The 25898-nt window shown below is 34.6% G+C and overlaps 1 protein-coding gene across 3 annotated transcripts in view; it reads left to right on the top strand.

The window, feature by feature from the left end:
- The window catches only part of LOC149784905 (transgelin-2-like), a 34696-nt gene extending 15277 nt beyond the window's left edge, over window positions 1-19419 (top strand). The window contains exons 1-5 of one of the 3 annotated variants that reach the window (XM_089978501.1): window positions 908-982; window positions 4009-4095; window positions 7425-7483; window positions 13311-13533; window positions 18347-19419. In XM_089978501.1, the coding sequence (XP_089834627.1) occupies window positions 923-982; window positions 4009-4095; window positions 7425-7483; window positions 13311-13533; window positions 18347-18412 (495 nt within the window). In that variant the 5' untranslated portion in view covers window positions 908-922 and the 3' untranslated portion in view covers window positions 18413-19419. Of the gene's footprint in view, window positions 1-907; window positions 983-4008; window positions 4096-7424; window positions 7484-13310; window positions 13534-18346 lie in introns of those variants that run through there. The other 2 variants (XM_089978500.1, XM_089978499.1) reach the window with 2 other exon arrangements.
- The last annotated feature ends 6479 nt before the right edge of the window (window positions 19420-25898 follow it).

Genomic DNA, 25898 nt, shown 5'->3' with positions numbered 1-25898 from the left:
TAAATATAATATTTTTTAAAAAAAGTTGTTTTGATGGGATGCGTTCATCATCATACTCACTGACCTGTTTTGATATGGAAGTTTTGCAACTGTGTCATTAAGCATTTACCTCTGGAATGTGTTTCAGCAGAAATTCCTCGTTCCAGAATGTTTTCCATACTCCCCAAAAAATTCTCAAAGTTGTGATTATCATTGTAAGCACAGAGAAAATTAAATAGAAATCGTATTGTTATTATGATGCTTTTGTTGCATCCAATTTAAAAGCTGACTCCTTGTTGGAATATAGTGAATACATGAAATTATGATTTCTAAGCTTTGCGAATATAGTTCACTGCAATTTATTATCCACATTTGTATGGTGCAAAAATATTAAACTGAATAAAATTGCTTTTTTTGGACTAAGTAAAAAAATCCGCCATTTAGATTGGAAGGCAGCTCCCATTTGCCACCCACACTTCAAAGTGTGATTCTCAAAATAAGAATGAACTATTCTGAATAAATAATTGTTCTCCTGACGTATTTTGATATCAGAAAGTTGGAGTATGCATGAGAGCACTTGAAATTGTGCTAATATTACTATTAATTTTCAACAAAACAGTTTCATAAGCAGAATTATGAATCTAAACAGGTGGACATCAACCACAGCCGGAATATGAGCCATGTATCAACCAAAACTTGGAAAACTCATCTGAGCCAGTTGGTCTCCTGTAGATTAAACGCCCCTGTTACTTTTTAAAATTATTTGCTTCCACACCTCTTTTCAGTGAATTTGATAATTTCTGCTGAAATCATACCAACCCTGATCGATATGCAAAGGTTTGCTTCCCTTTACCCGTTTTGCTGCTCGTAAATGTGTTGGTTGTGTTTGTCTTTCCACAGAGTTGTAAAAATTGACGACTAACATAGCGATTTGTATAGAGAGATGTCGTTCCGGGCGACCAAGTCTGGCATAGGATATGACATTGACAAGAAAATGCAAGAAGTAAGAACTCTTATAATGATTTCTGGAGCCACTGTTTGATATACACGTAATACTGTACATATAAATTAATATACAGTCATTACACGTAATACTGTACAAATAAATTAATATACAGTCATTACACGTAATACTGTACAAATAAAATAATATAGTCATTTACATGTAATATTGTATAAATAAAATAATAGTCATTTACATGTAATACTGTTCAAATAAATGATTATACAGTCATTACACGTAATACTGTACAAATAAATTAATATACAGTCATTACACGTAATACTGTACAAATAAAATAATATAGTCATTTACATGTAATATTGTATAAATAAAATAATAGTCATTTACATGTAATACTGTTCAAATAAATGATTATACAGTCATTACACGTAATACTGTACAAATAAATTAATATACACTCATTAAATGTAATACTGAAACAAATAAATTAATATAGTCATTACACGTAATACTGTACAAATAAATTAATATACAGCCAATGCACGTAATACTTGACTAATAAATTAATATAGTCATTACACGTAATATTGTAAAAATAATTAATATACAGTCATTACACGTAATACTTAACAAATAAATTAGTATACAGTCATTACACGTAATACTTGACAAATAAATTAATATACAGTCATTACACGTAATACTTGACTAATAAATTAATATAGTCATTGCACGTAATATTGTAAAAATAATCAATATACAGTCATTACACTTAATACTTGACAAATAAATTAGTATACAGTCATTACACGTAATACTTGACTAATAAATTAGTATACAGTCATTACACGTAATACTTGACAAATAAATTAGTATACAGTCATTTACAGTTTTAGTCATCTATGAAAAAATTAACGCATCGATGTGATGTATCGTATCGAGCCAAAATTATGGAGCTATGATATCTATTTCTATTGAAATCTATTTCTATTGAAATCAGAAAATTCTTGCTTTAAATTCGAATTCTAACATAACCACTGACCTTTGCTCACCCGTAAAGATATCCAGACTTACATTCAAGTTTTATTGTATGCATACATTTTGCTCTTCTTTTATCACTTTTAAATGAATGATATCATCGTCTACAATTTCACATGTCATTTTCACCAGATTTATATGGAGTTATGAATTTGAACTGATATATTATGTTGAAATCGTTATGACGACAATAAGTAATATTATATTTTAATATTAGATTTTATGCTAAATACGTTATATAGTTAAGATAAAGTCGTCATTATTAATTAATTAATTAATTAATTAATTAATTAATTAATTAATTAATTAATTAAAGGGGCACATTATTCACACTTTTGGTTTAAGTTAACAAACAATTAACTACGTTTTAGAATATTCAAGGTATTTTCTCTAGTCCGGGTATTTTGTTCAAAAGAGCAAGACATTAATAGTTAAGAATGAAGCAAAGAAATACCTGCAATTAAAATTTTTGATCATGTTTGCATAGAGAAAATATGGAAACTATTATCATTTCTATTCTATTTGCAGAAAAGTTACTAAGTGTCCCCTTTTTTAAAATCTAAATTTCATGTTTATAAACATGTAGAGAAAAGTGGAAGCTCGTGTTTCAACATTTAGGGAAAGCGGAAACTGGTTAAATGTTGTCGAAGTTTTGAATTTTTATGATATATAAAAGTTATACATGTATCACAATATTGCTGCTAGAGATCATTCTGGATTATTGTCATGTGTAACAATTTTTATTGTGTATTTCATAATGAGATATTGAAAAGTATCAGTGGGTAACAAGTTATATCAACACTGTTCAACAACACTATTATCGACTTACTTTTGGACCTAATGCATGTTATTGAAACGTATATCCATATCTCGGCATATTTAGTCTTCTTCTTCTGTTTTTTCTTCTCTCTCTCTCTCTCTCTCTCTCTCTCTCTCTCTCTCTCTCTCTCTCTCTTCCACATGAATCACGAATTATAAGTGACTGAACTTACATGATATACTTCTAAATCGATAGTCATTATCACCCGTACAATACGTCAGATCTAAGATTATTCTACTGCATAATACCCAACAATGTTCAATACATTAATCATCACAAGAATATAGACCCAATGTTCAATGCATTAATCCGCACAAGAATATAGACCCAATGTTCAATGCATTAATCTGCACAAGAATATAGACCCAATGTTCAATGCATTAATCCGCACAAGAATATAGACCCATTGTTCAAGAACATATAATCCCTTGTCATTGTCCTTAATTATTGTAAATATCGGAACCTTTTATTAACGTATTAATGCAGAAGGCGAGAGTGTGGGGTGGAGGGGGAGACTCTATGAAATTCGACTGTTTTTAACAATATTTGCTTATAGCTACTAAACAAAAACCCGTAGATATCCTCTTTGCATCCTTTTTTTGCTGGCTTGAATTCAGTGGACATCTATTAAACTGACGGAAATAAAGTCCAAGAAAAATAAAATTACCTTCTTGAGTAAACAGATTGATGTGTATTGATATGTCATCAAAAGGTGAAAAATTGTCCAAAATATTGTATCTTATGTACAATGGTTACTAGTACTTTGCGCACGAGTCGAATATTGAAAAATATTTACTTAAAACTCAGAATAGTCATTGGTGTAGAAGTGATAATACTTGACTGAGTATACTGTATAATTAATACTTACACTGATGGAGTATGAATCTCACTAACCATTCTAGATGTAAAAAATTCAACTTTCTTGACATTGTTAGAAATAAATGTTGCAAAAATAATTTCTACGTTTTAAATTCACGAGAACGTCTTAAAATTGATAAATTAAATTTCAAATACACGATTTAATATAATTTTACTTATATTGACTATAGTGATTAAGTTATCAAAGGAAACAAAATGAGATTGTGTGCTTAGATTCAATTCTAATAATCTTTGATCAAGAAGTCTTTGTTGGAATAATTCATGGAAATCAGTAAATTTTATTTTTGATTGACATTTAATTTTTTTTAAATTAATTGACTTATTTTAGAATTATGACCGGGAGGAGCAAGCCGGTACACCAAAACACATCGTTAACTGGTTAAATGCTCATATTCAAGGCGAACATGACCCATGCGTAAGTAAAATCTCTCTCTCTCTCTCTTTCTGTCTGTCTCTCTCTCTCTCTTTCTCTCTCTCTCTCTCTCTCTCTCTCTCTCTCCATATAAACGAATAGTACGTGCAATATTAAAATGCCTTTTTCTTTACATAATTAATATTAATGTACAACAATACTCAAATTGTCCTCTAAAATACATGTATTAAAATGTACAACAATACTCAAATTCTCCTCTAAAATACATTTATTAAAATCTAAGATGTTAATCATAATCTTTGATCATTTGAAAAATTAGCATTTTCTTTGTTGAGATAATGTACTAAATACAACAGTGTTGTCGGACGCCATAAAAGGCCACATCAGTTAACAATCGCAATTCAAGTGACATCGATAGCTACTTAAGTCGTTATTAATTTAATTAATATTTAGTGTCTATTTTGAATATTAAATTGGGTCATACAAGTATTGAGAAAGGTACGAAAACTTTACATAAAGTTAACTATAAAAAGTCAATGGAAGCTGTGTGATAAATAACTGGACCAGATTTAATTGTTCACATGCTCATTTTATTGGGTTCAAGGATAAACTTGTCAAAATGCTGAACAATAAAGTCGAATGCATTTATCAGTTACAGAACCAGGTACATTTTAAAAGGGTTGGACACCGATAGTACCATTGCACGCACCACCTCCGCCAACCCTCCAACCCTCAAGAAAAAAAACAAAAAGAAACAAAACATCGAACGTAATGCGTCAATAATTGTGTACATTTGTCGAAAGTATTACCACTGACTCCATCAGTTAGTCACATTCTAAACATATCGGGTTTCTCCTGCCAACTGATATGAACAATAAGACATTTTCCTTGAGAGTGGGGGTAGTGATGTTTTAACCATGTGATATAAATATTTTACTATGTCGATGACTGTCTTACATTCCTGGATTTTGTCATTATCAGAAAAGCCCGAGATGTTATGATTGACGTGGGGGACAGTGAAAACGAAGTTATTATTGATAATTATACTGCATTGCATTCAAACATTATTTTCAGATGAATGTTTCTTTAAGTTGAAATCTTAAATTCAGTACCTATGTGATCATTATAATCAATAGCTCACCCATAGACTCTCTTCCCTTATCTGAACGTATGGCCAATTAATTTTCAAAATTATATATGTTCATTCGGACCACCTCAACCATTTCTGCGAAACAAACATAAGCCTCAAATGTATCTCGGCGTAGTACGTTGCAGAAGAAAAAAAATCAGACATTTTCTTTGCCGGATTTTTTTTCTCCGCAAAACAAGAAAGCGCAGTCTACATAAAACCATTCTTCTATGTTTGGACTGACTGTAGGATTGATTCGCTGACAACTGCTCCACACTTCCTTCATCTTATTGGTAGTACTGAATCTCTACTTTTTCAGTACGATTATTTGCCTGTTACTCTGGCCTCCCTTTATGTTCCGTACACAAAGCCAGACATGCACCATCCAATGACATACTGGAGGAGAAATTCATGATGGCGGAAGTCGTACCAAAATGCTCTGGCAGTAAAGTGCCGAGGGGTACAGTGCCAGATTACGAAAACGTATAGTCGTGATGTTTGCGCGCGCTCGTGTGTGTGTATGTGTATGTACGTGTGTGCGTGTGTGTGCGTCAGACAAAAAAGTAAACTCTAAATATGCTCCATGACAAAATCGGTTCATTATAAAATGCTGAACTTAATGTTAAATACCGGTAAAACACAACCAATCAAACTTGTATTCAAAATATAGCACCTCTCACACATCGACCAACAAGTAGATCTGCCTTTTCTTTTCTGATATTACTAGCAACGAAGACCACCCGATCGAGTCAGTATTTCATAAAGAATCTTTCCGCAGAAATATTTGCAGACTATCAGCTGCTCTCTGGTAATTAATAAATGTATTTTCACCGACCCTTGTTTGCGGGTGGTAAGTAAAATCTCTCTTCTTTTGACCCATAGCATTAAATCCTCAAGAAAACTCGTTTTTATATTATTATTAGTAATCCCTGTCAGGATACAGAACACCGGTTTATCCATCGTCTGTTCACAGGGATTCGTTACAAAGAAAATTTGGAGTATCCGTCCATGAATCAAGGGGTGGAGGTTCTAACCTGTAACAGTATTGTTCAGGTTAGAACCCCATTCCTTGATTCATGGACGGATACTCCAAATTTTCTTTGTAACGAACCCCTGTGGTCCAGACGTTAAAATCGGCGAGCTATTATTGCATTTTCACCATTATGTCACAAACTGAACTAAGTGTGTCGAATTGTTTTGAAAATAGAACTATTCTTGATTACGACTGGCTTATATTGGAAATTAGCAGACGCAATTTTAAGATAAACTAGCAGTGTTGGAACTACCGAGGGATGCGGACTGGTGTCTTCCCTTGTGTTATGTTGTTACAGGTTAGAACCCACCCACCCATCCTTTGATTCATGGACACTCCAAATTTTCGTTGTAACGAACCCTTGTGGTCTGTTGACCTGTTTTTAAATTGCTGGCGCATTCGTAGAAGGCAGCATCACCCTAAGACAAGAGTAACGCGCGAAGACTGTCTAGCGAGGACTATATCACTATATCTTAGAGGTATGATACGTACGAGAAGTTACGAATGATTAACACCATTCGCAACTTCGAAGCCAGACTGGCCAGTCTTCTAGATTATATTTCTGAGGCATATTTTTGTCTCGCAGAAATGGCAGTAATGGTCCATAACGTAAATGATATAGACCTCAGAAGGAGAAATTTGTTGTTGTTGTTGTTGTTATAGTGTTTAACGCCATTTTTCAGCACAAGATAGGCTATACATGGCGGCCAGTATAAATGATGGAGGAAGAACCCGGGAAAACCCCGCAAAGAACCACCGACCCACGAGAAGCTACTGGCAAGCTTTCTCACATACCCACATTGCCCGAGCCCGAGACTCGAACCAACAGAGGTGAGATGTCATTGCTCGGTAACTGTGAGCGCTTTAGGCCACTGGACCACTCGGGGCCCCTAGAAAGAGAAAGGTTTTGTGAATGAAAACTCGAATAGCGGTTTTATTTAAAAAAAATAAAATAATCACGAATGGCGTTTAAGCCTATATAATATTCATACAGCAGTGTTCTCCCTATTCGCTCAAGTAACGTCTGCACCGAGAAAAGTGTTAGTACGTAGCAAAATGGAGTAAGATGGCTACACATGTTATGTATGTAAATGTATATTTGTCATATGATTTTGGTAATTTATAACTAAAGATTGGCCATGCATCAGATTTTATCAATTGATCATGTAACCAATTTTCACCTGTTTTATCCTTACCTTTCCCTTTTAGCCAGGAGATGATTGGAAAACAATTTGCAATTACTTGCGAGACGGTGTAGTGTTGTGCAAGTAAGTACACCCTTTCTTGCACGACGCATGTAGCTGGCTCGGTGTTGTTAGTCTCCGCGCTCTTCTTAGAAAAAATTGGGACTGTGAGATCCTGTCCGTGCGTTCGCACGCACGGTGTATTACGTGTCTTCTACATTTTGTAAGATACAGATTTTTCAGAATATAATTCTGGATGGTTTGTACAAGTGAACAATTGTTCAGTAAGTTTGATCTATTTAAGGGTAAATGGACGGGTGGGTAGGTGATAAAGATGGGGAGGAGGACTGAATAGCTAAGAAAAGCGTGGGGATGTTCTGCTTTGCCACATGTTTTAAGTTGGTAATAAAATCCGCTTTGGCTGATCTAGTTTGCTCTCATGCGTATTAATCTGTGTACTAGTGGTGTTTAAAAATAGCAGTGGACGTATTAAATCATGTATGTTTCAGCGGTACGTCAGTACGGTAATAGATGCAGATATATATATATATATATATATATATATATATATATATATATATATATATATATATATATATATATATATATATATATATATATATACGAAGAACTGAGCACATCTCCCTCTGCTCTGTAACCTCCACTGGCTACCTGTTCATCAAACATAGACTATTGTCAATATGCTACATTTTGTTGAATGGCTCCAGTCTTATTACCTATCTGATCTCACCCATGTGTATACCCCATCTAGAAACTTACTCTATTCTTCTGACAGTCGTAATTTCTTTATTCCACTGTTAAAACAAAAGTCATACTGAGAATTTTTTTAAATTTTTTTTTTTTTTTTTTTTTTTGCGTTCCAGAGCCCATATACATGAACGAATTGCCCATTGATCTTACACACAAAGACACTGTGATCTCATTTAGGAGCGCTCTTAAAGCTCACATTTTTAGATTGCAAGAACAGACTTAAAGACGTTTACTTTTTCTTAATTATTGTCTGCATGTTCTTGTTTTGTAATTTCATGGCTTTGTTTTTGTAATCTTGTCGTTGTAAATGTTTATATGTGTTATCTAACATTGTAAAATGCTTAGAGTTTCCAAAGATTAGGTAGTCCGATAAATCAGCCCCCCCCCCACTAAAAAAAATAATCTGAGTTGATACTGATGGACGATACATGTGGGACTGATTTATCGGTCTAAAGAATAGGCACTTCATCATCATCATCATCATCATCATCATTATTATTATTATTATTATTATGCCTGAACAAATATGCACGTGCTTATCAGTCCCACAACACAAACGCATAGAATTTGGTCTTACACTTAAGGATTAAATATCTGAAACACAATCCCACAATGGACTTAATTACGCCTCTCCTCTTCGTCTAAGGACAATAGTACTAACATCTCCCAAGCTACTCCAACCCATTTCTAACGTTAGTGTTACTAACAAAGACATTTCAGTTTAAACAGTCAGTATTGTTTTAAAATGACAAATTAATTGGTTTGCCAATGTTTTTCTTAATTCAAATGGTTAAAATTTGTACCATAATATGATGTCGGTCAACTTCAGAATTCTGAATATGCGTGACTTTGAAATTATAGATATTCTTATATATGTATATATGTGTGCGTGTGTGTGTGTATGTGTGTGTGTGTGTGTGTGTGTTGTCGGTAGTTGGAAGCAAGATAATGTGTGTTTGGTTCTAGCTACATATTTTTTGTTTCTTTAATATAAAACCTGTATTTTATCTAGCCAAAGTCAATCAAAGTTGCAATATTAAATCGCTGCTTTAAACTTGATTTGGCTGGTCAGATAGCTTCAGAATTCTGAATATGCGTGACTTTGAAATTATAGATATTCTTATATATGTATATATATATATATATATATGGGTGTGTGTGTGTGTGTGTGTGTGTGTGTTGTCGGTAGTTGGAAGCAAGATAATGTGTGTTTGCTTCTAGCTACATATTTTTTGTTTGTTTAATATAAAACCTGTATTTTACCTAGCCAAAGTCAATCCAAGTTGCAATATTAAATCGCTGCTTTAAACTTGACTTGGCTGGTCAGATAGCTTTCCGTATCACGTACTAAGCATGCGTCAGTGGTCAGATAACATTCCGTATCACATACAAACCTTGCGTCAGTAGTCATACAGCTTTCCGTATCACATACTAAGCTTGCTTAAGTAGTCAGATACTTATCCGTATCACATACTAAGCTTGCGTCAGTAGTCAGACAGATTCCGTATCACATACTAAGCTTGCGTCAGTAGTCAGATTCCGTATCACATACTAAGCTTGCGTCAGTAGTCAGACAGCTTTCCGTATCACATACTAATCTTGCGTCACTAGTCAGACAGCTTCTGTATCACATACTAAGCTGGCATCAGTACTAATATATATGTACTAGGAATTAGTTGAAAGTCACTCCATGTTAGAGTTCCAAGAAGCTCAGAACCATTCTTATTGCTTCAATGATTGTGTCTCCTCTAGTTGTAAGGCTAACTGACCTTGTGTTATGACCTTGCGGGTGCACCATCTTGCGTCGCCCGTCGTCCGTTCTTATATAATTAGGATCCGTTACATTTTAAAATATAATTCGCTTCGAGAAATTTCAAATATGAAACTTGATGCTGATTCACCATGAAATATGATTATTTACTGAATATGTTGAACAAAATTTCTTCCAAACTGTATGAACAGTTTTGTACAAATTTAATAGAGATTATTGAGATGCTTTTATGTAAAAGAGGTAGATCATCAATCTGTATCACTATATAAATAGAATAACACTTAATCAACTGCTCAATTTTAACTACACGTTTAGAGAATGGCCAGGACAGCTTTTCAACCTTGAACAGTTGCTCAGTTGACTTTACTTCCGAGTTTGAAACCATTGCATGCTAGGTGAACTATTACAGACCAATTTGGTTTTCTTAGTTTAAGTTATTTTCTTTGTATGGTTCAATCATCTGATCACCTAATGGTTGGATACTTTGGGACCAACCATAACTTTCTTGGGGACACACACACACACACACACACACACACACACACACACACATATATATATATATATATATATATATATATATATATATATATATATATATATATATATATATATATATATATATATATATATGGTTCTGCAATTTCTAAGTCAATGATATATTGTCCAGTATCAGCAACAATACGCAAATACGCATTAAAGCAGTAGATCGACCTACATCACCTATCGAGTTTCGTTGGGACATATATTTATATATATGTCCCCAAGAAAGTTATGGTTGGTCCCAAAGTATCAAACCATTAGGTGAAAAGATGCAATTGAAATAAGTGTTATATCACTGAAAGTGTGACCAAGGGAGGAGAAGTGTTCTGCGAACGGGCTTCTTTACAGCTTCTTTGTCATCCAATCAGATCTATGAAGGTTGATTCTTTTGTGTAGCTTTTCAGTTTCTCCGACATACTGAAGGCTACAGATCTTACATGTGATGAGATAAATGACATTCTCTGTTTTGCACGTTTTGTTTGGACCATGTATGTTTAATTTTTCTCTAGTCACTGTGCTAGAAAATGTCCTGGTCTCTATCATATGTTGACAGGTCTTGCACCTTTTATCGCCACAGGGGCGAGATTGACTAGGGTGGTCTTGATTAGTGATTGGCGTTAGCTTCGCCCTGACTAGGATGTCCTTGAGGTTTTTTGGTCTCCGGTTGGCGACTACAGGCTTGTTAGGGAGGATTAACTTTAGTGCGTCCGACGATTCCACGATGGGCCAGTGTTTCCCGATGATTTGACATACTTTGGGGTTGTCTGGATGGTAGGTCAGGATAAATGGTTTTCTATCAGCCTTTTCTTTTTTTCCATATTTTAGTAGGTCATCGCGCTTTGTTTGTTTTTCCCTTTGGGTTACCTCCGTAATCAGGTCTTTGTCGTAGCCTCGGTAAATTAAATGTTTAGATAGCTCTTCAGACCTTTTTAGGAATGTTTCATCGTCGTCGGAGCAAATTCTGCGTATCCTCAGTGCGTGGCTATATGTGATGTTCCTAATGCAGTGTTTGGATGACAGCTCCTTGGGAGGAGATACTGATGTTTGTCGGTTGGTTTAGAGTAGATGTCTGTATGGAGTTTGTTTTCTACCAGTCTGGTTGTTGTATCCAGGAAGACGTGGTTTGAGTTGGAGACTTCTGCCGTGAATTTTATTGAGGGATGGAAGTTGTTTGCCTTTGATATGAAATCATCCAAACTTTCTCTCCCATGTTGCCACTTCATTTTTATATCATCGATAAAGCGTACCCACTGGTATGGTGTAACTTCAACCGATGCTAAAAGTTGACGCTCCAGTTTTCCCATAAAAATATTAGCATGCGAAAGGGCCATTTTTGTACCCATTGCGGTTCCGTTAACATTGCGGTTCCGTTAATTTTGAGGTAGTTTTCTTCATTAAATTCAAAGTTACTGAGTTTTAGGATAAGCTGCAGGAGTTGGACTAGAAAGTGTGTGGGTGGATTATCTATAGTTCTAGTTTCCAATGCTTCTCTACACGCCTGTATCCCTTCATTGTGCGGTATGTTAGTATACAAAGATGTGACGTCTAAGGAAACAAGCAATGTATCTGGCAGTAATGGTTCGCTTGCTTTGCTTTTTATGAGGTAATCTGTCGCGTCCTGAAGATAGGATGGTAATTTGTGGACATGTGGTCTCATAAAATGATCCAAATATTCTGATAACCTTTCTGTGGGATGCCCGTTACCGGAGATTATAGGTTATGCACGGGTTTCCTTGTTTGTGGATTTTAGGTAAAATATAAAATCTACCTGCCCTTGGGTTTTCTGGGCTTAAGTAGTTTCTCGTTTTCTGGTCTAAGTGCCCGATTTGGTAAGCCTGGTCAATAATATTAGTGATGGATTTTGCATATTCCAGTGTTGGATCATAGTCTAGTTTTGGAAGAACAGACTTCGTAATTAAGCCTGCAGATAAGGGTTCCGCTGTGGTCATTATGAATAGGAAGGACTATATCAGTGAAGCAAGTAGACAATTAAGTGACGGTGCACCATGCACAAATAAAACTATCTTTTGCAGCCGACACATTTTCTTTTAAATAATTCTCTAAATTTGCTAAATAGCCTATGACTATTATAACAACGAAATATCCGGTGTATAATTTGCGCTTAGATAAATTTACATAAAATAACGAATATCGTTATGGCTCATCAATTTCTAGGTCAATACAAATATTTTCCAGTATCAGCAACAAGCTGAAATAAATTAGTTGAAACATAATAAAGTTGAAAGGTTGAATTCCTGTAGAAACAGCAATGTAACGTTTAGCAAACATAACCGTTTTTCTCTTTTCTTTGTTTGTCTTGTCTATGTTTTGTATTTGCCTTTGAAAGAGGCTCATTAAAGAGTCGAAAGCGCTCAGGCTAGCTAGATACTTGTTTCGCACTGTTCGTTGTCAGTTTATTGCGTTTATCTTAATTAATCACTGACACACGTGATCCCTTGCTGGATCCAGTGCACTTGAAATGATTGTCCTTCGCCATATGATATGTATTCTATATATATATATATATATATATATATATATATATATATATATATATATATATATATATATATATATGTATATATATCTTGCTAAAATGAGTTGCTTCTTGTGAAATTATTTACCGTTGATGTTGTGGTACGGAAAGTGCAGAAACTGATTTATTAAACAATTGAAAAAATATGTTATCAAAATACTTTCTTCTTTTTGGTCAGATGGCCGTGCAGTGTATTGTCAAGTGGTTCATAAATACGATATAAAGTCCAGAGAAAACGTTGGGTCGGGTATTATGTAATCTGTTTAATAATAGCATCTGCCTGTTTTCAGATTGATCAACAAGCTTCTGAAGGCTGATGGCAAGTCTCCTGTTACCTTCCAGAAGAAGGTGGCATCACCTTTCGTGGCCATGACAAACGTTGAGAACTTTAATAAAGGTTGCGAATCTTACGGAGTAGCGAAAGAATTCCTCTTCCAGACCGGAGATTTGTGGGAGGTCAGAAAGGGTCCTTTCCTCAACGTCATAAACTGCCTACACAGTCTAGGATTTGTGGTAAAGTATACATACCCTCTTTGGTTGCTTGCTGGAATAACACGATCTAACTTTTAAAAATAACACTTGCATACATACCGCTCAAGAGAGGCCGCGCAGAATTATATTTGTCGCATCCATAACGTTTGTAAATTTTCACTGACTATAAGACCTGGCGATCATCTACCTACTGAACTTGAGTTTAGCATGAAAATTTTGAATTCATTTAATGGTAGAGACTACCTTTGTAAATTCATTTTGATTGGATGAGAATGAAGCAAACACCCAAGAGGTTTTTGGTCTGTTGGAACTGAGATATTAAAGCTTAAAATCATATTCAATTAAAAATGGCTTTTCAAAATTAAAGTCTTTTTTGATTGACGATGGCAAAATTTCCTTCTAAAATTCAAGCTCAAAAGTTGTATGGTGCCGAGATCAAATAGCTTTAATGTTGCAAAATGATGACATGAATTTTAATGAGATTTCCTTTTGCACTGTTTGCTAATCATTAGTTCAGAGTTATCGAGCAAGTATCTCTAACGTATTTGGAAGGCACAACTTTTATATCTCCACTAACTTCATGAAATAAAATATTTTCAATAAAATCCTTCACTTTAATAGTTTTTTTTATTGCATGTATAATTAATTTTCAATTACGTTACATGCTTCTGCAAATTTAGGAATCACAAATTGAAAATTTGCCAAGAAGTCTCAACATAAGAAATTTAAACAACTTTTAAAAATGAATTGATGATTTGAATGATTTTAAACCTAGTTTTTATCTTTTAATGAAATTCTATTAAGGAGCAAACCATTGCCTCATGCTTGTAAAAGGATGACATAGTTTTGCTATACGGGTTCTCTCGACTGCCATAAGGCAAATCACTTAGTTTACTCGGGTCTTACCCTTTAGAGTGCCCCAAAACTCTCAACTTCCATCATTAAGGAATTTCTCAAAGTCAGTCTTGTTAAACCACCTAATTAGAACTTCTAAAACAAAAATGTCATGCTAGCAGGATTTTGTTCACAAATAAGTCAAAGGTCTGCATTTTTAGGGGCGGAATATTGTATATAAAGGCTTGATTTTTTTTTCCAGTATAACATTACAGTCGAATGAGTTTGGTGCCCTCTGTGAGTGAATGAAGAATTTTATAAAAGTGATTTTCACTGCGATGCATTTTATACCATATGAAAAAATTCAAAAAGTTATAAAAAATCAAGATTGTTTTTGGTAAAATAGTGTCGAATCACATGGTAACACTCTAGGAATGTCATGATGCATGGTCAATTGATGAGTGATCTGTCCGACCTTCCCTTCATAGATGCAATGGTCAGTTGATGAGTGAAATGTCCGACCTTCCCTTCATAGATGCAATGGTCCCGATAATGTAGAGCCAGTTATTCAAATGAGAGAAAGTTCCTCCCGTAGAATTATCCATTAGGTTCATAGATTCGATAGTCTGTTTTAGTATAAGTTCTGCATAACATTGAGTCTATTACAAAAATGGTAGATAGATATGGACAGAGTTAGAACTCTTTTCCATTTTACACTTCAGGAATTTTCGAGTTATCAAAACAAGCGATATTAAGATCTGGCTTGACATTCCCGCACCCGTATGAGGTTATTTCTTGAACAATTGTAAATTTCTACATCACAACCAACTTGTATATATCCAAACCAACACTCGAGAGTGCTGGACCACACTCTAATCTATTTTGTGCACATTGAATAGATAGGAAGCAGTCTAATACATAACGCATAATGGAAAATCAGTAAATGTTCCAGAAGTTTTGATTTTGTTCCAAGGCAGTGCAAAACTCGAACAGAATGCATTATTTGTGATTTTCATGTTCTGTTATTTGTTATAACACAAACAGAAATGTACATTTCTGCAGTGTAAAATGTATACGCAAAAACAAACAGTGGTATTTATTTCATTTTTTGTGTGTGGTAAAATATCATGAAAAATTAATTAAACAACTGTCTTTACACACTGTTGTTGCATGACAACCTTACAATGCATTTATATCATCCTGTTATCAATTGATGTAAGTTTTAAAGTAGAAACTCTACAACACATGCTGACAAAAATCAATAAATGACTGGTAAGGTCACATTCGTATTTTAATAGAAATTACAGTGTTAGTAACAGACTTCTACGGCAGAGACGGTTTAAGCATTGTCTTGAAGAACGAGAAATCTAGATTTAAAAATCTTGCTTGGTTCCGCCTAAATGATTGCACATATAAATTATGACCCATTTCAGTATCTAAAATTTGCCACTTTATACTACACACAAAATAAATTAAATAAATGTCACATGTTAGCTCTTGCTTTACACGTTTAACATTGAAGGAATGTAGGTTTATATTTCTGTTATAATGCTTTTGTTGGAGTTTGTGTGAAATCGAAACACAACAAAAAAGTTCCACGATGTTTTTTGTATTTCTGTCAGGCTTTATATTATTATTATTATTATTGTCCCAGTTTAATTCAGTGCACAATAAATAGATTAGAATTGCATCCAGTTTCGAGTATGTTTTGTTTTTTTGAAAAATATGTCTTACAGAATAGTAAATACATTAATGATGCTGGTATTCAAATTACTGGAATTCTTTTTATGCGTTTTAAGTTCACAAATGTTATAAAGAGAGCCATGTATACATCTTTAAACCGGTTTTAACCAGTTTATTGTTTTAGAACTGTCTAAACCTATCTACTAATAAACAACAAACAACTAAAGGATGTAGTTTCTGTATGATTTATCCATTAATTTAATGTATATTGTAGACCATTTTGTGTATGTTATGCATGTTTTTTTTTCTTTCGTGTTTTCTCCTTTTCACCATCTGACAAACACCATACCGTGTGTGCTCATATATAATCCTCATTCAATTGAAAACAGCTTCGACACATAATGTGCAGTCAGATCAGGGCCTACACTGTTCCACTTATAAAATCAAAGGATCAGCTGTGATCCTGATCTGCAGTTGCACGATGCAATGGAAGAGCGGAGTCTACGCTGTTCTCAAATAGGTTTACATTTTTCTTCACGAGTAAATAAGATACTTAGTTCCGTCTATTCCTAAATTCCTGTTTTGTAATCTAGTCTGACCTGCATTCGTGTGATGTGTGTTCCATGTACAATTGTAGATTTTTGACCGGTTAAACTAAAATGCAGGGGCCTTTGAAAAAGGCTATAGTTGTGATTGCTTCAATAGAGATAGTTACTATTTTGTAGGAAATGACTTGGACGTATCAACAAGAAAAGTAAACTGCGAAGTACTGAAAAATCATTATATATTTTTTGAAGAAAAATAAAAATATATTTTATTTAAAAACCAGCGTTATTATAGGCAGTTAACTAAATTACCTAAAAATGAGGGACAGGACATAATGAAGGTGAAAGTGGTCTCTTCTTTAATGTCACGGCCTGTGTACGTGCACAAAAATTTATTTAACATTGTAATTAATAGAATAATTAAAAGGTTATACAAGTTTGTTTTTTTAAAAGTTACCTAGCTTTATGGAGTGGTCTTATGAAGCTGAGATTTGTCTCATAACTGTCGCGGTCTGTAGGCTTGCGCGTGTACACGCACGCACGCGCGCGTTAATTCATAATTATAAAGTTATACGATGTTAATCTAATTGCCTAACGATAAAGGTCATATGAAGGTTAGAGTGGTTTTCAATAACACTCACGGCCTGTTGGCTTGCGCTCCCCTATGCACAACCCCACTATAACATGCTAATTAATTCAATAATCATAAAGTTGTGTAAAGTTAACCAACATGCCTAACAGTGATGGAGGCCATATATAGGCGAGTGTAGTCTCATTAACTGCCACGCTTAGATTGCATCAGAAACATAACTATAAAGAAAGAGGTTATATAAAGTTGAGAGTGGTCTTGCATTATACATTGTCATGTTCTGTAGTCTCGCCCAAAATTTTAACAACATTAATTGATTCATTAATTACAAACTGTTTTATTTGTTGTTTTTGTCAGTTTTATCTCACCTTTACCAGCGAAACGGATCGCATGGGTCACGATTATGGTATAACATATCTTTTATTTTGCAATTTTTAACATTTTAAAAAGAAAGGGAGTTTGTGTAAAAGTGTAGTTAAAGTATAGTTGAAGACTTTGTCTATATCTCAACATTACAACGCACCACCATTAAAAAGATGTTAACTTACGCATCATTTTACATCCATTAAAATGTACAAATTATGCATACTTCGTACCCTTGTAGAAAAGAAATGTAGTTACAGATTGCACGTAGATGGTCTGCGTGGATTTCGTTTCTGCACGGAGCTCGTAATTTTTTAAACAAATCGTACACAATATTATTTTTTTAACAACTGATAGAAACGCTATAAAAGTAACTATTGATAGCTTCAGTGAGAAGAAAAATCATGCACTTTTCAATCACTGTACAAGATCCATCTGTATTTAAAAACCAATTTTCGACACATCTAACCTGTATATAAAGACCGCCTGTTTCTTCACCAAGGTCACTTCTACACGTTCTACATAGTGGCACGAGTGATCGTTGTACACAAGTTTGATTGTACATGTACGCACTTGCGTGGTCCATGTTCCAAAACTGTGCTGGCAGCTTACTTACACACAAGACATTTATTATGTTGATTTAACAGTTTCGACCGTGAAACTCTTCTCAGTTGAAGCAATCCAACATAAAAAACACAATTTAGACGGCATTGTTCTGAAGGAATCAATGAAAAATGCGAAAGAGGTCAAAAAGGAGAAAACTTAAGTGAAATCAAAACTGCTTAATAACCGCGGTTTTCTATATTCTTCTCCTCCACAGGCTAATGGCAAACACCTGACACCGAAGTACGAAGGGGAAATAAAGAAACTGCTTGACAACGAGTGATTTGTCGCAAGTGTTCAAGGGAACATTTGGCGTCACATCTTTCTTGCATTTGCTACAAATGGCGTTAAGTTTAACGAGTAGCGAGAATGTATTTTGCCGGCAAAATAAGGACGCTTATAAAATGTGAACAAGTCTTCCATGTTTCTTCATGTTGTTTCTCCTATCTGCCAAGATGCTTTAGAGGGCATTTGTGGACAGTATTATTTGAAGTTATTCGGAGGTCAATTTTCTTAAATTTTTTAGGAAATAATCTCGAATATTTTGTTTCTTGTCTTTCTCTTCAGGCAAATTCCAAGAATGTTATGCCAGCTTATACTGGAGAGATCAGCAAGTTTATCGACAGAGAATAAACTTCGTCACCTGCGCAAGGAATCATGTGACGTCATCATTTACAATGCCACTTACTCATAATACTGGATTTATTATGTGCAGAACTTTATACATTTCTCGAAGTTGACATCTGAAACTTCAAATACGGAATGTCAACATCTAAAACTTTGATTATGACGTCATCATCTACACTTGAGTTGTTTTATGACTGGCATTTATGTGTAGATAGAAAATACAAAACTATTTCGAACCTGAAATTTGCAATATAAAATTGGAATCAATAAATATCGAAAAATTTCAAAAAGTGACGTCATAATTTACAATGTCATCAATTTAAAAAAAAAATCTGCAGATAATTAACAAAAGAAAACGATTTGATATAGCAAATTTGGTCAAAGCTATATTCCATTGCATAATCAACATCAAGAAACGTTCAAACAACCTCACAGTCCTGCTTTTATTTAATTACAGTTTTATTTCTAGCCTACTGTCATATCTTTTTGTGTATATTTATATTCTTTTTCAAGATGTAAATCATTATTTGTAACGCAATCGTTGTTCGTTGTTGGTTTAGATCGGTGTCTATAAGCTTCACTTCTCTCTTTCTATGGTCGACCGTGCTTGATTCTCATTTTCTTACTCAGGCTTGTACAATAAATTTTGTCAACGAACTGTAACCCATTCTTATCTTTATATACACTAACAGCAGTAAAATAGAACAAGGGAGACAACTATCATAGCACCCCACGCCACATATTAGAATGTAGTAAAGAACTCATTATTTTTAGCTAGATCACTAAAGTGTCTATCTTTAGTATACATTAGTAGAATGTGTGTATAAATAAATGCTAAATAGCTAATTTTAGAGGTGTAAACAAATTTTGCCTCCCTTACCCCCGCCCACATACCTCTCAACCCACTGATTTACAGTGGCACCTTGTTTATCCATTCCTTGTTAATAAAGATTATCAGTTATCCGAAAAACGTATTAGTCCCCAGACATGAAGATTCTGTATAAACCCAATACTTGCATCCAAATTGACAAAGGGTCTCTAATAAAAGTGATTTTAGTTTATATCTACAGTTATGAGGACAATGCATCTCTAAATATATATAGCACTGTTCTGCCATGTACTCCTCCCCTCTCCAGCGCACGGAATTAGACATGAATTCCCATTGTTTTTTTTTAAAAAAAGATCCAGAAATTAGAAAATATGGAGTCATAAAGCTTTGTGGTAGATTGAGGAAGTTATAGGAAAGTTTGATTATGAAGTGACAAGAAATAGCTTTCACACCGACAATAGAAAAAATAGATTTGCAAATCATGACATCTAATTCTCTCTCTCTATCTCTCTCTCTCTCTCACACACACACACACACAGAGCCTGATACTAAGAAATACTGAGTTCTTCAATGCATGCCATTTCATGGCATAACAAGTCGAAAGACCTCTCCTAAAATTGGTCAAAAGCCAAGTCCCAGCTCTATCATAGTGTCTTCATATTAACTATCATAAACAGATTTCGGTCACTGCACAGCTGTCCAAGTATAAAAGGTGACAAGCAAGAAAAAACAAAGATATCTATCAATTGCATCTGTTGTGCCATTGTGAGTTCAAGCTTGAAACACCTCAATGCAAAGGACTGCATTAAATGTATGTGAAGCTTATCTTCTTACATATAAATACCCTTACGATATTGCTTGTAAAAGGGGCATAACTCTGTCAACATCCTCACCTGTGTACATGATAGAGTTGTCATGATATAAATGCAGATGAAAATAAGCAAGAAAGAAAAAGATGACCAATAATGTGTTCATGGAACACAAATGTCCAACTTTGGAAAATAAATGCAACGCTCAGCTGGACATATATAAGACAGACATAATTAACACTATGTTACTGATCCAAGTTTGCTCTGGACAGAGAGCATATGTAACGTATTTAACCTCTTTGGACAGCATATGTAAAGTATTTAACCTCTCTGGACAGCATATGCAAAGTATTTAACCTCTTTGGACAGCATATGTATGGTAACGTACTTAACTACTTTGGACAGCATATGTAACATTTAACCTTTTTGGACAGCATATGTAACATATTTAACCTCTTTGGACATATGTACAGTAATGTACTTAACCTCTTTGGACAGCATATGTAACATATTTAACCTCTTTGGACAGCATATGTAACGTACTTAACCTCTTTGGACAGCATATGTAATGTATTTAACCTCTTTGGGCAGCATATGTAGCATATTTAACCTCTTTGGACAGCATATGTAACGTATTTAACCTCTTTGGGCAGCATATGTAGCGTATTTAACCTCTTTGGACAGCATATGTAATGTATTTAACCTCTCTGGACAGCATACTTTGCAGCCATACTCAAATCTTGAACTCTGGACAGCATATGTAACATATTTAACCTCTTTGGACAGCATATGTAATGTACTTAACCTCTTTGGACAGCATATGTAACGTATTTAACCTCTTTGGACAGCATATGTAATGTACTTAACCTCTCTGGACAGCATATGTATGGAAATGTACTTAATTTCTTTGCATGTGGTATGCCATACACACGGTGATGACATATATGAGCACAATTATATCTTATATACTGTAAAGTAACCTAGATTCAATATGAAATAGGTATATATATATATATATATATATATATATATATATATATATATATATATATATATATATATATATGGTTATTGTGACCTTGACATTGGAGCACCCAAATGTGGTATCCAATACACCATCTTCTAATAATCTGTGCCTTGGTAACTGTTTCTTAAAATCTTTCAATGTCACAGAGTACACATGGAAAAGTCAGAGCATGCTGTAATATCGACCTTTGAGCAAAACATGTAATAATGTATGCCAAGATAAATTTTTAGCAAAATAAGTTTAATAAAGTCACAAACTACATGGCTTAATAATAACATTTAACTTACGAATGACTTTGGCTTTTGAGAAAGATATGTTAGTACAGTAAAAAAACAATTTCCAAAGAAGATGCCTATCTGTGAAGAGATTATGACAAAATTTACCTTGTTAACTTTGAAAATTAAATTATCTCCTGACTGTTCACAAGCAGTAATGCAAAAAAGCTAGCAAAATATTGTTTACCCCAAAATTTGGCACTGAACTTGGCCTAAAGATAAAAACCTGCATACCAAATTTATAAAACAAGTTTTCAAGGACTTATGTTAATTTAGGATGTAAAATATTATAAACATTAATTGAATGAAAACAGCCCACCTCCCCCCCCCCCCCCAAAGCCATATGTTCATATACACAGACAGTTTAAAAGATGGAGACTAGGTTGCTGTTCCAGTCAGCTACCGGAAAAAGCTTCTATTTCTACAGCAGAAATTGCAGTCATACTCAAATCTTGAATTACCTTTTATGGAAATATTAAGCTGCCATTGTCATGACGAGATTTTTTTTGTAAACATGCATGATCATGACAACTTTCATGTCAACCAGTTACCGATCACAATGAGCTGACACAACTGTCTCAACACGACAACAAAATTTTGATACTTGGACTAATATATTTTGGCAACAGGTTGATATATCAATCCAAATATATCAGTAAATCATTATGCTTACTCAATCATGTCAATATATTTAAGTTGTTAACTCATCCTGTTAACATAGACAACATCGTGATCATGCATGGTACACTTGGATCGACATCAGATACCAGAATGACAGCAAGCTCTTAAATCTGAGGATATTGCAGAAGACGACGAAATTACAGGTTGTGACGATTAATGATCTTCTGTTTGCTGATGACTGTTCCCTAAATGTCCAATCTGAGTCTGACAAACAACAGAGTATGGACCATTTCTCTTCAGCGTGTGACAATCTGGGCTTCAAATCAGTATCAAGAAGACAGCGATAATTTACCAACCTGCACATGGAAAGCCTTATGAAGAGCATATCACCGAGTCAGTAAATGGCCAAACCCTCTTGTCAGTATATGGCCAAACCCTCCTGACAGTAAATGGCCAAAACCTCCTGACAGTATATGGCCAAAACCTCCTGACAGTATATGGCCAAACCCTCCTGACAGTATATGGCCAAACCCTCCTGACAGTAAATGGCCAAACCCTCCTGACAGTGGACAAGTTTGCCTATCCTTGCAGCACTCTCAATTGCAATCCATATCAATGATGAAACTAATGCTAGAATTGCTAAAGCAAGTTTGACCTTTGGTACACTATGCGCAATTGTGTTGGAGCACAGATTCATCAGTCTAGAAACAATACTTTAGTTCTACAAAAGCCACGGTGTAACAGATCCTGCTGTATACTTGCAAAACCTGGACAGTGTACAGAAGCCATGCCAAGACAATGAATCATTTCACACTGGCTACAGGATGAAAATGATGAGGATAAGATGTCAGGACAGGGTCCCTGAAATTGAGGTTCAAACACAGGCATGCATTCCAAGCATCCACAATCTACAAATTAAATTACAACTGAGATGGGCAGGTATGTCACTGGGATGCCAGAAGAGCAACAAGCTAATAAGATCTTCTACAGCAATCTGAAGGAGGGAAAACTAAATCTCAGTGGTCAAAAGAAACGCTTTAAAGATTCCCTCAAGTCATGATTAAAACACTTCAACACTGACTCTGAGTCTCGGAAGATCCTGATCCTCTTCCAGTGAGTGATGTTAACAGTCAGTAGAGATTAAATCTGATGAAGCCCTTAGTGTGAGGATGAAAGCTTTAAGTTAGCTTTCTCTATACTGTTTGTGTATGTGATTTAACACTTAAAACATTGTCAAATACGCACTGGATTTCATTTTAATAAAAGTGGAAAAATTTAAGGAAATGTGTAAGAAACATAATGAGTGTAATCTACCTAGATCTTTGTTGCCGTAATGCACGTGCCTTCCATTTCTTATATATAACATTTTGGAGTAGGATTTCAGGGTATATGAAAATACATTTAAAGCACCTATATTTTGATGGTGGTGGTGTTGGTTATGGGCTGACAAATTGGTAAGCAAAAGGGTAAAATCATATTTTTGCCGCAGAGGAGGAAACAGTTTTTAAAAACAAAATCACATAAAGTGGTCAGTGCAAATATGATCTAAATTATTCATTATCATTTAACATTTACATGCTTAAAAAATGTTGAGGCAAACACCCTTCGATTAATGAAAAGTCAATAGAAAATCAAGAAAATATAGTTTACTTCATGGATGATTTTTACACAAAAAGAACCTGTTAATGTGCTGGTTTCAAAACTTGAGTTTCTCAAAGGGGTTGATGCAGAGAATAATTTACAGGATAACACAAATCCAATTTATCAGTCTATATTCGCGACAAACTTCAACAATATCACATCATAATTTCAGTACCAATGCTTGGAGCACAATATTTAAATATTTGTACAATTATTTAGTGAAAAACCCCACCGTGAAACATTTTTATAGCTAATGATGGTTGTATCTACATGGGGTTTTCACTAAAACACTAAGCACTATCATGTACCTATGGTTGTATCTACATGGGTTTTTCACTAAAACACTAAGCACTATCATGTACCTATAGTTGTATCTACATGGGGTTTTCACTAAAACACTTAAGCACTATCATGTACCTATAGTTGTATCTACATGGGGTTTTCACTAAAACACTAAGCACTATCATGTACCTATAGTTGTATCTACATGGGGTTTTCACTAAAACACTAAGCACTATCATGTACCTATAGTTGTATCTACATGGGGTTTTCACTAAAACACTAAGCACTATCATGTACCTATAGTTGTATCTACAAGGGGTTTTCACTAAAACACTAAGCACTATCATGTACCTAGTGTTCAGAATGAGGATTGTATTCATCTGACTTCCAACATGGCTGCACAGTGATTTCAAACATTTTGTTACCAATATTCCCTCTGGTACGAACTTTGGCATTTACATGGAACATTCACTAAAGTATTTCTTGCAGTAATTAGCTGGTTCTGAGTGAAAATAGTGCACATCTGACAATAAACATATCCACACTTTTGCCAAGGAGTTTTAAAAACCAGACCTAACTGACACTGTCACAAAGTCAAAGGTCACTGTTTGCATTCCTGCACTCCACTTAGCTTATCAATTCACTGACTTTCATATATACAATAACAAGTTTTTCAAGATGGACACCATGCAGGCCATAATGTTTGTCAGGTTGGAATTATTTTTATTTATGACCAACATGACTAAACATACGTAATTGTGTAACTATGGCCATCTGTTTAGGAGAAGCAGCAATAACAAGATTTGGCAGCCATGCTGGAGGTCAGATTGGCACTATTTTCATTCAGTACCAAGAAGATATCATGTCTTTAAATGAAAACCCTATGTAATTTCCTATAGGCACCATTTTCAATTAAAATCAACAACACCATAAGAAGTCTCTGTGTGAAATTTCCATGTTGAAAGGGGCAAACTAGAGATCGTAGGAATTCTTTTAGTGAAAACTCCATGCCAATATGACATTCAGAAGGAATAGTCATAACAAGATTTTCATGATAGTCACCATGGTGGCCATATCAAATATCCCAGGTGAACCATTTTCATGTGGGACCATGTTAGTGAAAATCCCAAATGAACATGAGGATGTGTTTAGTTATAAGAACGATAGCAAGATTTTCACTGGATGTCAAACAGGCACCATTTTCATTGGATGTTAAATAGGCACCATTTTCAATGGATATTAAATAGGACCATTTTCAAATAGTACAAACTAGCCATTAGAAAAAGTATTTTAGTTTAAACCTCATGTTGATTACTGTCCATTTAGGAGAAGAGTAGTAGTGATAACAAGATTTTCAAGATAGCCACCATGGCAACCATACTAGATGTTTTAGGGACACCGTTTTTCGTCTAGGACAAATTAGACAGCCAAGAAATCTTTTGATAAAATCCCATGTCAATATGGCCATATGTTTCTCTGGAGTATAAATAACAAGATTTTCAAGCTGGTCTACATTTCATTCAAAACAGACAATACTTAAAGATTATTAGGAAGTGGTTAGGTAATCACACCCACTGACAACCCAGTGTTGAAGCAGGTAATCACACCCACTGACAACCCAGTGTTGAAGCAGGTAATCACACCCACTGACAACCCAG

The sequence above is a fragment of the Sinohyriopsis cumingii genome, chromosome 13 (genome assembly GCF_028554795.1).
Source record: "Sinohyriopsis cumingii isolate HCF-2022 chromosome 13, ASM2855479v2, whole genome shotgun sequence".
NCBI classification, from domain to species: Eukaryota; Metazoa; Mollusca; class Bivalvia; order Unionida; family Unionidae; genus Sinohyriopsis; species Sinohyriopsis cumingii.
Note: the sequence above shows the minus strand (reverse complement) of the source record. Positions and strands in the feature narration are given on the sequence as shown.